The 12,687-nt window shown below is 39.9% G+C and overlaps 1 protein-coding gene across 2 annotated transcripts in view; it reads right to left on the bottom strand.

The window, feature by feature from the left end:
- The window catches only part of BRF1 (BRF1 general transcription factor IIIB subunit), a 163,742-nt gene extending 157,231 nt beyond the window's left edge, over positions 1 to 6,511 (bottom strand). Inside the window, exon 1 of one of the 2 annotated variants that reach the window (XM_074213472.1) lies at positions 6,257 to 6,511. In XM_074213472.1, the coding sequence (XP_074069573.1) occupies positions 6,257 to 6,440 (184 nt within the window). In that variant the 5' untranslated portion in view covers positions 6,441 to 6,511. The remainder of the gene's footprint in view (positions 1 to 6,256) is intronic. The other variant, XM_074213471.1, reaches the window with a different exon arrangement.
- Between the last annotated feature and the right edge of the window lie 6,176 nt (positions 6,512 to 12,687).

Below are 12,687 nucleotides of genomic sequence, written 5' to 3'. Positions count from 1 at the left end.
TGAGGAGGAAGATAATGAGTTCAGTTTGGGACATAGTGAGTGTTTTAGATGTCTACAGGACATCAAATTTGAGATGTCTAATAGGTAATTGAAGATGCTACCCTAGAGATCAACAGAGAAGTTAACGCAGGCTAGCAGATTTAGAAATCATCAACATAATGAAATCCATGGAAATTGATGAGATCAAGTAAAATAGTATAGAAGGAAAATAGAGCCGAACCTATGGACCACCCCGCCCCATGAAAAACAGCAAGGCCTAGATAACAAAGGAGATTGAGAACAAGGAGGATCAGAGAAGTTGGAGAAGAACAGAGAGCAGTTTCTGAAAAACCTAGAGAGAGGAAGAGTATGGAGGAGAAGTGACTGATGAGTCACCTTTTTTTTTAGTTTTTACAAGGCAGTGCAAACAAAGAAAGCAAGCTATAAACAGAATAAACAGCAGCTAATTAAGAGAATTAAAACAATGAAACTAAGAGGCATTAGGGAAAACTTCCTATAGAAGGTAGGACTTCAGTTGGAACTTAAAGGAAGCCAGGGTGGCTAGTATTCAGAACAGAGGAGGAAGAGCATTTGAGACATAGAAGACAACAGAGAAAATGGAACTGAGAGATGGGGATATCTTGTATGTGTAACAGCCAGGAGACAGATATCACTGGATTGAAGAGTATATTTTAAGGGGGTAAGGTGTAAGAAGCCTATAAAGATAAAGGTATTTGATCCTGAAGGTAATTAGAAGCCATTGGAGTTTATTGAAGTGAATAAGGGTGACATGATCAGATATGTGGGGTTTGGGTTTTTTTTTTTTTGCAAGGCAATGGGATTAAGTGGCTTGCCCAAGGTCACACAGCTAGACAATTATTATGTGTCTGAGACTGGATTTGAACTCAGGTCCTCTTGACTCCAGGGCCAGTGCTCTATCACTGTGCCACCTAGCTGCCCCAGATCAATCACTTCTTAAGAATGAGGATTGAGGGCGGCTAGATGGGGCAGTGGATAAAGCACCGGCCTTGGAATCAGGAGTAGCTGGGTTCAAATCCGATCTCAGACACTTAATAATTACCTAGCTGTGTGGCCTTGGGCAAACCACTTAACCCCATTTGCCTTGCAAAAAAAAAACAAACCCAAAAAAAACCTAAGAATGAGGATTGAGAATTGGCTTGACTGAAGTTAAAAAAATCATGGAGAATAGCTGGTTCGATCTTGTACACATGTATTTTATCAACATTTTAAAAATAGATTAGAAAAGGGAGAAAAGAGAAACAATTAAGAAATTATCACAGTATTACAGGTGAAAAAGAGAATTTTTAATAAAAAAGATCAGAAAAGGATATTTTATGACAAGATTATAGGAATATTAGAATTAGTTCCCATTTGGGCAGAAGTATATCTTGTTCTGAATGGTCCTAAATATTTCTCTAATTTGGCCAAAAGCACTAACTTATTTTCCTTTGTATAAAATTTTCCCTTCCCCCTCATCTCTTCACCATGATCAAGATTCATCACTTTTCTTTCTGCACATTCCCAGTCAAAAATTAATCAAAGACAATTTAGAGAGACTTACAAATTCATCCTCCCACATCATAAGGGTTTCTCAGCCATTACAATATGGAGTTCTCAGGCACAGCAACAAGAAATCTTAAAATCAAATATTTCCCATTCTTAAGTCTTCAGTTCTTCAATAATTCTTTTTCAACAATCAACAGGTCTATCAGAAAATTCATCCCATTCTTCTGCTCCTAAACAACTATGGATATTTTTCATTGTTTTATATATAAATATATGTATAAATATGTGTGTATAACATTTCATTGTTACATTACTTTTTTTTAATTTCAATGTTAAGGTCTTAGGACTGAGATCATACCTTAGTTTCAAAGATTCATTCAACAACTATTTACTGAATACTCACCTTGCATTACACCAAAAACAAAACAAAAAAATACAGATTTACCCTAAAAGAGTTCAATTACTTGGATGTATATAATATGCTTACATAATACTATATAATACAAGATAATTTCTATAAGGACCAACATAGAGGTACAAAATGCAACAAGAGTTGCAAAAGAGCAATATATTTCATCCAACTAGACAACAGGATTTAAAATAGGGGAGATGAGAGGAGATACAAAGTTTAAATAATAAGACTTATAAGGAGACACACTTTAAAAATATTTGTCAAGTTGAATTTTGGTTAAGTTGAAAGGGGAAAGGCATTTCAGTCAGGAAAAGCCTGAAGAAAGGCACAGAAGTGTTACCTAGCAACATTTGAACTAATTTTTAAAATGACTACATAAAAGATTAAGAGGAAAACCCTCACTATCTTTACATGAAAATTTACCATGATATAAAGCAGGGCTAACTAAAAAGATGTCCCCAGTGAGATTTTATGCAACTCCCTGGAGGTATACTAAATGTTTTAGTAAACATAGCCAAGCTACTGATGAGCTCTCGTTAAAATGGCCAATCAAATTATATTGTCTATTCTTTCAACAAAAATTAAGATTGGACAGCCCTAATATAATGCATCCTCACATGTTTGATAATAATGCAAACAGAATCATACTCCTAGAATCAACACCTCCAGAGAGATTTATGCCAGCCCAGAAAAATTCTTTCGTGTGTGTGTGTGTGTGTGTGTGTGTGTGTGTGTGTGTATGTGAGTGAGAGAGAGAGAGAGAGAAACAATGGGGTTATGCGATTTGCCCATGGTCACACAGATAGTTCATATTAAGTGTCTGAGGCCAAATTTAAACTCAGATCTGGTACTGTGCTTCCTAACTGTGCTCTAGCCCAGAATTTCTTACAAATTAATTTGAATAATTTCCTTTTGCTCTATAGACAGAAATGTTAAAACAACTTCAGAGTAAAATAGCTATATATTAGTTTCACACATGGTTGATTTCTACCAATTAACTGATTAATCCACAAAAATCTGTATTTAGTAGAAACCCCATACCACTAACTTTATATGCTACATTCCAACTTGCTCTGATAGAAGCTAAAATAAGTGTCACTAAGAGTAAAAAAGACAAGAATTCTTTCATCTAAGATATATTTATTTGCAATAGAGATCTTAATACAAAAAGTCTTACCATAAAAAAAGAGTCCTGAGAAAGGTTATCTTTTACAGTTGTAATGAAAAAAAAATTTACTAGGCAAAGAATTACTGAATTTGAGAAGGGACCATGTACCCACAGAATTCAATCATCAATGAATGGAATCATTACTATAACAGTGAATAGGTGGTCACTTTTAAATTTACATAAGTGTTAGCATTAAGAAGCAAAAGCCAGGGCTTGCCTAATTACTTTATTACAAAAATTGGTGGCAGTAAAGGGATATTTAAATAATGCTGTACTGTGGCACTAGAATTATAAAAACTGATACACTGAAGAGAAACTCCCTTATAGGCAATCCCACAGGATTGATGTTACAAACAAACAAAATTTCCATTATATAAAATTTAAAAGCTCCATAAACAAGTTCCAACCTGGTGGATGGGGGGAGACTAGGAAGAAGTAGGATAAATCTTTGTGCTAATCTCTAAATCAGACATTCAAAATCAATCAGGAATTCTCACAATTCTATAAAAATTAGGAGCAGCCCCCAAGAAACAAGTGGTTCTGTTTTCAAACGTCAAAAGGTCAAAGTATAAAGATTATTCAAAAAATCATTAATAATAAGAATTAAGGAAATAATCATATGACTTCATCAGCTTATATCCAGAAAACCAGTACAGGCACTGTTGAATTGAACTCAATTGAAAGATGAGAAAAGACCAGAAAATTCAAAGGTGGGAGTGCTACAATCAATCTATTCTTTATGGAACTATAAATTGATCAGAGATTTCTAGAAAACAATTTGGAATTATATAAATATTAAAAGTTACTTTGTTGTTTATAACCTTTAACCCACTACTGAAACTATACCCCAAGAAGGTATAGTGACAGCAAGGTTTATAAGCAATAAAATTTTCATGGCAACATTATTACAACAAAATCTAAAGCAAAATGAATGGTAAACTGTGCTCAAATCTTGTCTTTGACCACTACTATTTCAGTAACCTTGGATATGATACTTAACCTTACTTTTCCTCATCTGTAAAATGAGAAGGTGGAATAGATTAGGAATCCATTTCTTCATTTGTAAAGGGGGAGGGAGGGAAGTTGAACTATATTAGAGATTTTTTAATCATTTCTGTGACATGATCAAAGACTGGTAAAACCTAACAATCTCCTTAGAATAATTTTTTTAAAATTCATAATTGAACTAAGACATTGAGTGGTGAATCAGCAGAATCGATCAGGTACCCAAAACACAGTAGTAAAGACTATAATAATCTAGTGTTTGATAAAGGCAAAGAACCAAGCTCTTGAGGTAAGGACTCAAAATCTGAAAAAACTGCTGGGCAAACTGCAAAGCAGTTTGGCAGAAACAAGGCATAGACAGCCTTCTCATACTGTATACCAAGGTAAGGTCAAAATGGAAAAATGATTCAGATATAAAAGGGGATAACACTAGACAAATTAGGCAAGTATGGAAAAATGTATCTGCCAGATCTATGGATAAGGGAAGTTTTTATGATCAAACAAGAAAACCAAGGGGGAATTAAAGAAAGTAAAAGAAAGATAATTTTGGTCATATGAAATTAAAAAAGCTTTTACACAAGACAAACCTTAAACAGTTAAAATTAAAAGGAAAACAGGAAACTGGAAGAAAAATTTTATGGCAGGTTTCTCTGATAAAGATTTCATTCATTTCTCAAATATATAGGGAAGTGAGCTGAATTTATAAAAATAATAGTCCCCAGTTGATCAAAGTATGGTCAAAGTATACAAACAGGTAGTTTTCAAAAAAAAGGACTCATAGCTATCAAGTATTACTATTCAGTTGTTTCCAGTCATTTTTCAATTCTTCAAGAATCTCATTTGGAGTTTTCTTGGAAAAGATGCAGGAGTGTTTTGCCATTTCCTTCTCAAGCTCATTTTACAGGTGAGGGTTAAGTGACTTCCCAGGTTACACAACTAATAAGTGAAGACAAGATCTGAACTCAGGCAAGTACTATTATTCAAAATATCATGTCATTAGGTGGTATGGAGAACATAACTCAAGATGAATTGCTGCTTTGGATGTATCTGCTTTATCAAAGAAAAAGGATCTGTATTATGTGACTGATTTTTAAAATTCTTATCCAACTCAAGATTTTTCAAGGAAAAAAACAGAAAAAACTGCTGACATTTTTCTACTCAATCGCCTTGTATTTACCATAGCATAATGTAATAAAAATATAGAATCGGGAATATTAAGACCTGGATGGCCCTGTTTGTTGAAGTTAATACTCTGCAAGCCTCAAAAAAAAAAAAAGTTGGCCTCCATAATTAGCTAAGACTTGAAGACAATGAGTTAACTTTTCCTTTTTTTCTTCCTGAAAAAATGTAAAGGGAAGCAAGGCCAAATATTTTATTTCCACTCTCTTCCCTTCCATAAATTTGTTTTTATCTGGAATGTAAACCCCTGGAACGCAGAAACTGGGTAGTATTTAGGTGCTGTCACATCTAGACTAGGGAATGTTTTTTTTTTTTTTGCCTTAACTGCAGGATTCAAGCAACTCATGGATCTGATGATGTCAGGAAGCCTCTAGGTTCAAATCCAACCTTTGATCTTACATTTACTAACTAATATGGGCAGTTTCTAATTTTTCTCATCTGCAAAATGGGGAGTGATAATAATTATTCTCGTAGTGATCTATCTCACGGGATCATAGGAGAATCACTGCGATAAGGTATATGTAGAACTTTGCAAGCTCTGGGGAGCAAAAAAGTCGGTGATGATTGCGCCTAGTTGTCTTTCTGCGCCTCCCGGGACCACTCTGCCAGGGCAAGGCCCCTCCTCCAAGCTTCGCTACAGAAGCGCTGGGCATCCTCGGTGGCACTCCCTCAGGGGCACGGCAGCTCCGGGGGATGCCCGGGCCAACCTGGGCATCTGCGGCCTCTCCTGGGGACCGTTGCTCCCGTCCCTCCCCCGCCGCCCCGAGCGCCACCTGTCAGCGCGGCAGAGCCGGCTCCGGGCTCCGGGCCGGCCCAGGCCCCTGAGCGGGGCGGCCTCCCTCCCGCCGGGGCCGCCTCCCTCCCGCCGGGCCGCCTCCCGCCGGGGCCGCCTCCTGCCGGGGCCCGCGGGCGACCCCGACCTCGGGCCAGGCCTGCCGCGGCCCCGCCGCCTCTCAGCCGCCCTCCCCGGGGGGGCCGCTGCTCACCGTCCAGAGAGACGAACTGCCCCACGGCGGAGGAGCCGCCGCCGCTGTTCTCCACGAACTGCACCTCGGACACGATGATGTTGTCCTCCAGCACCGAGCCGCAGCCCGTGCACACCGCATCGCCGCGGCCGGGGTCGAGCTCGATGTCCGTGCCGCCGCAGCTGCGGCACACGCGGCCCGTCATGCCGCCGCCGCCGGGCCCTCAGCCGCCACGGCCGGGTGGGCCGCTCCGCAGGCCGGCCTGCTGCTCGGGGCGCCGGCCCAGGGCCCGGGCTGCACAGCCCCCGCTCGCCCCGGCCCACACGCCAAATCCCGTGTGGGCCGCTTTCTCCTCTCGCGATGCTGCCGGCGCCAAACGGTCACGCCCCCTCCCCCTTCCTCCTCCCTCCCCGCCCCGGCGCCGCCGCGGAGGCTCGGTGGCTGCCGGGAGCAGCCGCGAACCGCCCTCGGAACCGCCACCCGCCGCGCGGGGCCGCCGGCCTCCGCGCCCGCCGCGACGTTCCGCCCTGGCGCCCGCAGGCCTCGGGCCCTGCCCGCCGGGCAGCGCCCCTTCCTCCTTAGATCCTCAGGGCAGCGCCCAGCGTCCCCGGCTCCGCTGTGCCCCCGCAGGCCTCGGGCGTCCCCGGCTCCGCTGTGCCCCGACAGAGCCCGCGCCTCCCGGGCGGGCAGCAGCGGAGGAGCCGAGCCCCGGCGGGAACAGCGAGGGGAACAGCACGAGCCTCGCCGGTGCCATCGGAGCCGGCCTCGATGCTGCCCTGAGCGCCATAGGGCACCGTGCCCTGCAAAACGTCTTGTAAACAAGTGACGGTTTTTAACCGTGATAAAATACTACTCTGTAAAAAGCAAACCAACCCGGTGATAGAATTAGCCTGCATTTGAGGAAAGGAGGTTGACTTGATGCTGATGAAGCTCCTCTCTGATAATTAGGCAATGCCAGAGGGTTTGGGGACCTCATCTGCTTGTAGTAATCTTGGCCAGAAAAGCAGGATCACCTAAATCAGAGTCTCTACCCCCTTAACCCCATTAACTTTGATAAAGGAGATGGTTTCAACTGGGAAAACATATATGAACCGATGCAAAGGGAAGTAAGAAGCAGAAGAATAATTTACACGGTTACAGCAAAATTTTAAAGATAATCCACTATGAAAGGCTTTGTACCTGAAAACAAAGTGACATACCACAATTCCAAGGGATTCATGATTATGGATGGGGAAGTGGAGAGGATGGGGGGCCTTCTGGGAGACAGAATAGACGTCCCTAGTCTTGTCATCACAACCTCCTAGAGGAGACTTTAATTCCTACCTGGTGAAGAAGAGGAGGCTGAGGTCAGAGAGAGGGATCCTGGCTAGAATTATATCTTTACACTCACTTAAATGTCATGTGTCTAAAGGATGTGATTTTCATATACAATCTAAATTCTGATCACTGTTAACTATTTCGTAGTAGGATAAACTCCACCTTCCACCATAGTTTGACTCCTTCCCATCAAATCCCAGTTTGACAATGAACACACTAACATTTAGCCAAGAAACCCATTTATACAAATAGGTGGCAAAATAGAAGCAGAGGAAGTATATATAAAAGCATATATGCCAGACAAGGCAAGGAGCTCTCTCATTGGGAGCAACTATAACTAAACAAAGAGAGACACCTTCTAGGCTAGTAAAGAGTAACCTGAAATGGGATTGGCATTTTCCTTATTCTTCTCTAGATCTGGAAGACAGAAGATCCCTATAAGACTACCTAAGGGAAGCAACTCCAAGAAGACTCAAGAGCTTCTCTCTCTCTCTCTCCTCCTGCTTTAACCAATACCTCCCTACTCCAGAGACAAATTCAAGGCATTTATCTCTACCATCTTTACTCATAATTTTGGAATTTAAATTACAATGAAAAATGCCATCCACCTCCAGTAGAGAACTGATGAATCAGAGTACAGACTGAAGCCTATTTTTTTATTTTCTCACCTTTTTATGAACATGACTTAATATGAAAATTTGTTTTGCATAATCTTAATACACACACACACACATATACATAAAATGGCTTTTGTATTTCTTGTCTTCTTGCTGGACCCGGAGTCAGGAAGACTTCCTGAGTTCAAATCTGGGTTCATGCCCAGTACTTGTGTGACTCTGGGCAAGTCATTTAACCCTGTTTGCCTTAGTTTGCTTCATCTGAAAAAATCATCTGGAGAAGGAAATGGCAAATCACTCCAGTCTTTTTGACAAGAAAACCCCCAAAGGAGGTCACAAATAGGCATGACTGAAAAACAACAACATATGGCAAGTAAAATGATAGTGAGGCACTATTTTCTCCAGGGCAAGATTATAGTTTATTAAGGGTGACACTACTGATAAAAGGGCTAGACTAACTGCAGTAGTCAGCGACCTGAGCATATGAAATTTATTAGTTAAGCTAACTGTAACCAATTAACTAAATGACCAAAGACCTTCAGTGACCCTAATAAGGTCTTTAAAACCTAGGTGTTTCTTCTTTCTTATTGACTAATGGTCCATACAATTCCAATGGTAGATATTTTCATGAGGAGGTAGGTTAAGAGTTGTCTTTGCTCCTGCTGGTTGAGAGACCAGGTGATAGGATTAATGTGCATTTGAGGAAATTGGGTTGACTTGATACTGATCAAGGTCCTCTCTAACAACTAGGCAATGCTAGAGGATTTATGGGCCTCAACTGCTTCTGGTAATCATGGCCAGAAAAGCAGAATCACCTAAATCAGAATCTCTTCCCCCTTAACCCCATTAACTTCCCCCTTGGAGACCAATCACCCTTAAATTGACAAGCTAGAGGGAACTACTGGTAAATAGTCCCTTGGACTGGTTCTGTGTTTTTCTGTAAACAAAGCAAAGGTCCCTCTTTAAACTGATTAATTAGCAAATACCCCAAGGATATTCAAGGAGTCTTTAGTTGGGCCGGGAGAAACTGTCTTTTCTGGTAGTCTGAAAAATGGGTTTTGACAAAAAGGGGAACAGGATGGATTGCAGAATAATGATATTTGAACTTCATTCTAAAATGAATTCTCTGAAGAGAATACTTAAATGACACCACAAGATATCAAGAAACAATAAAACAAAGACAAAAGAATGGAAAAAATAGAAAACTGTGAAATATCAGAAAAATTGACCTAAAAATATTCTGAAGAGATAATTTAAGAATTACTGAAAGCCATGATCAAAAAAAAAAGAGCCTAGACATCACTTTCCAAAAATGTTTTAAAAGAAAACTGCTCATATATCTTAGAACAATGCTTTTTCCTCTTTTTTTTTTAATGATAAAGGATAGCATAAAATCCAAACAACAGAATTTCTGGCTAAAAAGTAGGATGACTTTTGTGACTTTTTCGAAGGTTCTACAGCCTTCCAAATGTTTGTAGCACTTCAAATGTGTATTCCCCCTATACCATCAATATTGGACTTTTATGGGTTTGTTTCTTTGCTATTTTTAAGATTCTAGAGCAACATTAAAAAGGTATCAAGATTAATTTGATTTAGATTTTTTGATAATCAGCAAATTTATCTTTTCATATGACTATTAATGTTGAGTTTCTCCTTCAAAAATTCTCTTAATGACCTTTAATCATTTTATTGGAGTCCTCATTCACAGTCATAGATATGCATGGTTCCTTAAAAGTTCTCACTCCACTTTGTAGTTATTTCTCTGCCTAGTTTTCACAGAACATTCACAGAACAAGCTGCCTCTCCCAGGTTAAGCTCCTCTCCTCTAATCATGCTGCTAACCCCAACTTTGATACCACCCCCTCAACCTTCTGTCCCCTCTAATTGGAATTCTGGAGGGTAAAGCATAAAATTCCTTCTAATATCTTCATTTAGAGAGGGTAGAAATGTGATCTTTGAACTCATTTCAGTCTACATCTGCTGATGCAATGACTAGAGCACTGATCTTGGAATCAGGAAGATGGGAGTTCAAAATCAGCCTCATACACTAACTAGCAGTGTGATCTTGGGCAAGTCACATAACCCTGATTACCTCACATTCAGGGCCATCTCCCGTTGTTCTCATTCATCTCTGATCACTGCACCCAGGTGGCAATGGAGGAAAAAGTGAGGCTGGTGACTTAGCACAGCACCCCCCACTCAAATTCAATTCATGTTCTTGTTATGGTATCACTTCCCTGATGATGTGGCCTTCTTTGAAAATGAAAGACAGGGGCAGCTAGGTGGCACAATAGATAGAGCACCAGCCCTGGAGTCAGGAGTTCAAATCCGGCCTCAGACACTTAGTAATTACCTACCTGTGTGGCCTTGGGCAAGCCACTTAACCCCATTGCCTTGCAAAAAAAAAAAAAATGAAGGACAAACATTATTATTATTATGACCTTAGTGGCACCTTCAAACTACAAGATGTTCCAAAACTAAGAATCCCATTTCCTACTGTTGTATTCTTCATTCCTTCCCTTTTCCTTGTCCTCTGTCTCCCCTTTTCTGCCGCCTCTTGTGTATTATCTCCCCCAATTAGATTTTAAGGGAAAGGTTTGTCTTTCCTTTTATTATATCTCTAGCACTTGACACTGTACCTGGCACATAAGGATCAATGACATCATGATTGTGGGATCAGGGTGTGTTCTGCTCTGTCTGATCAGACCAATATAAGAATTTGGAGGGCACAAAATAGTCTGTAGTGGTCAGTTTGTAGCTGTCTGTTAAAAATTTTGAGATGGAAAAGTCTCTGAATTTGTGCAGCTCACATTTCCTTTCTACTACTATGATTCTGCTTTGCTCATTGAGTATAGCACCTTCTTTGGTATGAACATGCCATGCTGGGTAATCTTGAGCCAGCATCTCTATGTGTCACAATCAATACTAAAATTCTTCAGAAATCCCTTGAGAATGTGCTTACAATACCTTTTCTGACCACCATGTGAGCTTTTGCTATGTGTGAGTTTTCTGAAAAGTAGTCTCTAGGTAGACCATCATGTCATCTGCGAAGAGTGAGAGTTTTGTCTCTTCCTTCCCAATTCTAATTCCTTCAATTTCTTTTTCTTCTCTAATTGCTGATGCTAACATTTCTAATACAATATTGAATAGTAGTGGTGATAATGGGCACCCTTGTTGCACCCCTGATCTTATTGGGAATGCCTCTAGCCTCTCCCCATTGAGTATGCTTGTTGATGGTTTCAGATAGATACTGCTAATTAATTTAAGGAACAGTCCATTTATTCCTACACCCTCTAGTGTTTTTAATAGGAATAGATGCTATATTTTGTCAAAAGCTTTTTCGGCATCTATTGATATGATCATATGATTTCTGATGGGTTTGTTGTTGATATAATTGAGTATACTAACAGTTTTCCTAATATTGAACCAACCCTGCATTCCTGGAATAAATCCTACTTGATCATAATGTATTATCCTAGTGATAACTTGTTGTAATCATTTTGCTAAGATTTTATTTAAGATTTTTGCATCTATATTCATCAGGGAAATAGGTCTATAATTTTCTTTCTCTGTTTTAACTCTTCCTGGTTTAGGTAACAGCACCATATTGGTTTCATACAAAGAGTTAGGCAGAGTTACATCTTTCCTTGTTTTTCCAAAGAGTTTATATAGAATTGGAACCAATTGTTCCTTAAATGTTTGGTAGAATTCAATTGTGAATCCATCAGGCTCTGGAAATTTTTTGTTAGGGAGTTCAATGATGGCTTGTTGAATTTCTTTTTCTGAGATAGGGTTGTTTAGGTATTTAATCTCTTCTTCATTTAACCTGGGTAACTTATATTTTGTAAATATTCATCCATTTCACTTAGATTATCAAATTTATTGGCATAGAGTTGGGCAAAATAATTTCAAATTATTACTTTAATTCCTTCTTCATTGGTGGTAAGTTCACATTTTTCATTTATGATACTAGCAATTTGGTTTTCTTCTAAGAAAGAATTTTCTTAGAGTCCCAAAGGATGATTGCTTCATGGCTTCTAATCAGACTGCTTACCTAGACTTCTGTCTACACCACACTGTAAGGAGCCCACATTCAGAACTAGATCCTCCATTCCTGACAAGTTGGGAGCTCTTTAAGTGTAGAAGTCGCCCAAAAAAGAAATTTTTCAGTCTCTCATGGTGATCTGGCCTCACCTGTCTGCCTCTCAATAGAGTAGTCTTTATCTCCCATTAAATCACAATCCTTCTTGCTGCAAAAGCTTATATTGTGTTCCATCCCACTCCAATACATTTACAAGATTTCTCACCTATACATTTGCAAAAGCTTATCTGGCTTCTCTCTAGTACCTCCTCCAAACACCTACTAAAATAGCCTTCATAAGTTTTAGGACTAAATCCATTAATCCCCTTCTCAAAAATCTTCAGTGACTCTCAACTACTACTATAATAAAATGCAAATTCCTCTAACTTGGTATTTAAAGTCCTCAGAAATTTGTCCCTAGCCTACAAAGTTTTTTT

Source organism: Macrotis lagotis, chromosome 1, assembly GCF_037893015.1.
Source record: "Macrotis lagotis isolate mMagLag1 chromosome 1, bilby.v1.9.chrom.fasta, whole genome shotgun sequence".
In the NCBI taxonomy this organism is placed as follows: Eukaryota; Metazoa; Chordata; class Mammalia; order Peramelemorphia; family Peramelidae; genus Macrotis; species Macrotis lagotis.
This window is presented reverse-complemented; position numbering and strand designations above follow the sequence as displayed.